The 2836-nt window shown below is 39.7% G+C and overlaps 1 protein-coding gene across 1 annotated transcript; it reads right to left on the bottom strand.

Annotated features, from left to right (window-relative positions):
• Nucleotides 1-1119: 1119 nt before the first annotated feature.
• LOC148040727 (uncharacterized) lies at nucleotides 1120-1626 on the bottom strand. Its single transcript, XM_087664877.1, has one exon. The coding sequence runs from the start codon at nucleotides 1624-1626 to the stop codon at nucleotides 1120-1122; it is 507 nt and encodes a 168-aa protein (XP_087521003.1).
• Between the last annotated feature and the right edge of the window lie 1210 nt (nucleotides 1627-2836).

Here is a 2836-nt window from a genome sequence, read left to right as displayed (position 1 = left end):
TGCTTTGATCTAACATCCTCTGTTTCTGAAGCTGGTTGCTCTTCCTCATCAGTCCTAGCAGAGACTGTTGCTGCTATGCATCCCACTTGAACTCCTTCTTCTTCAATGGCAACATTCCTCTGGACGGAGAGCCACGACACTCTCTTCAAGAAAAGGATTAAAATAATTTTGCACTTCTAGCCAATGAGAATCCACCACTGGCAACTCCTGATTTTCCTTGTGCAAAAACAGTTTTAACCTGAAACCATTCACAGGTTTCTTTAACAGTGTGCCTTGCAAATCCATCAATTGAAATGTCCCTTGTCCCAAATCCTTGTAAATTCTATATGGTCCAACATATCTGAGTTTCAGTTTCCCTGGATGCTTTCCCAACTTTGAGTTGTACATCAGGACCAAATTTCCTTCCTTAAATCGTTTCTTCTTCAAATACTGATTTACCCATGCAGCTCTCCTGTTTTGAATCACAGTTGTGACATAAGCACTCTGAAATCTGTCTTCTTCCAGAGACAGTAAGTGTTCCAATCTGTGTTTCAGAGAATCCTCCTGTGTTAGCCTGTGTTGTATTGCTATCCTCAAAGATGGTACAACAAACTCCATAGGCACTACAGCCTCAAGGCCATACACTAGTCTAAAGGGTGTGAGACCTGTACTGACTTTGTAAGCTGTTCTGAATGCCCATAGTGCTGAATTCAACTTCAAGTCCCAATCGTTTCTGTTTTCTGAAACTGTTTTCTTCAAAATTTTAACCAACACCTTATTACTACTCTCAGCTAATCCATTTTCTTGTGGATGATATACAGAAGACATTTTGTGACTAATCATGTGTGTTTCTGCAAGCACTTTGATAACTTTATTCAGGAAATGAACACCTTGATCAGATACAAGCTCAATAGGACAACCAAATCTAGTCATAATATTGTTGTAGACAAAAAAGGCTACACTCCTGGCTTTATTATCCTTCAAAGCAACTGCTTCTACCCACTTGGTACAATAATCAGTAGCCACTAGAATATATCTGTTTCCTGAATGTTCTGCTGCAGGTTTGAATGGACCCATAAAATCCATACCCCACTTCTCAAATGGCCCTAAAGGCAGCACTGGATTTTGAATCATCCTGTCCTAATTCCTGGGATATCCATCTCTCTGACACTGTTCACAGGTTTTTGCAAACAGGTATGAGTCCTTAATAACAGTTGGCCACCAAAGTCCACTCTGAAATATTTTCCTGCTTGTAATGTCCCCTGAATAGTGACCACTTGAAATTCCTGTATGAGCTTCAAACAAAACTGTCTTTTTCTGACTTTCAGGAACACACCTTCTAAGTATCTGATCAACTCCTTTCTTGTATAAATGTCCTCCAATAACTGAAAATGTTGCACTTCTGAGTGCCAACTTTCTTCTGTGATCACTGTTCATATTTTCAGGAAAAACTCCTTCAGTAAGATAGTTCAGCATTTGTCCATACCAGTCTGTTGACTGAGTTGGTTGAATCTGAAAAAGATCCGCATCAGGAAGATCATCTGCTATTCCTTCAGCTGGGTCTCCTGATTCCAGTCTGCTCAAGTAGTCAGCAATTATATGATCTTTACCAGGTCTGTGTATGATGCTGTAGTCAAATTCCTGCATCTGCAATATCCATCTGGCAATCCTTCCTGTTGGATTTGGTTTATTCACAAGATATACCAAAGCTTGATGATCAACATGTATGACAATAGGGTTTCCCAACAAATAGTGTCAGAATTTTTTCAGAGCAAAAATCACTCCCAAATACTCTCTTTCTGTAACTGAATAATTCCTTTCAGCTCCTGTCATTACTTTGCTTGCATAATAAACAGGCCTGAACCATCCTTTCTGCTTCTCTTGCATCAAAACTGCTCCCACAGCTACATCTGATGCATCTCCAAAAACATGGAAAGGTAAATTCCAGTCAGGTGGTTGCATTATAGGTGCCACCTGTAACATCTTCTTCAGTAGCCTGAATGCTTTTTCCTGTTTTTCTGTCCATTCATACTTCACATCCTTCTTTGTGAGCTTAGTTAATGGAACACAAACATGGGATAGGTATTTCAAAAATCTGCTGTGCCATTTTATCTGACCAACAAATCTACTGAGTTCCTTCAGATTGACTGGTGCTTTAGCCTTCTGAATGGCTTGAACTTTTCTTGGATCCACCTGCATTCCATCTTCTGAAATAATATGGCCTAGTAAAATCCCTCTTCTTACTGCAAATGCACACTTGGCTGGATTCAGACTTAACCTAGCCATTCTGCATCTTTCAAAACAGAGTTTCAACTGAGTTAAATGATCATCTGTCTTCCCAAACACACTGAAATCATCCAAGAATACTCTCATAAATGTGGTAAGATATGGAGCAAAGACTTCCTGGACCCACTTTTGAAAAGTAGGTGGAGCATTCTTTAATCCAAACACCATGACAGTGCTTGCATATACTCCCCATTCTGTAATAAAGGCAGTTTTATCTCTGTCCTCCTCTGCCATCAGAATCTGATTATAACCACTGAACCCATCAAGGAAGCTGTACATTTGATGACCTGCAACTGCATCCAGCAATGTGTCTTGAAAAGGTAGGGGAAAAGGATCAGTGATAGTGGCTGCATTTAACTTTCTGTAATCTACACATATTCTTAATTTCCCATTCTTCTTTGGAACCACCACAATAGGTGATAGCCAAGTCACCTTCTCTACAGGATAGATGAAACCAACCTTAAGTAGTTTATCCAACTCCTCCTTAACAGCTCTAGCATAATTAGGATTCATCCTGTATCTTTGGGAAATGACAGGTACTGCATCCTTTTTGAGATTAATCCTGTGCATA

The sequence above is a fragment of the Lygodium microphyllum genome, chromosome 2 (genome assembly GCF_053477565.2).
Source record: "Lygodium microphyllum isolate KBCC chromosome 2, Lygodium_microphyllum_v1.1.10, whole genome shotgun sequence".
Taxonomy (NCBI): Eukaryota; Viridiplantae; Streptophyta; class Polypodiopsida; order Schizaeales; family Lygodiaceae; genus Lygodium; species Lygodium microphyllum.
This window is presented reverse-complemented; position numbering and strand designations above follow the sequence as displayed.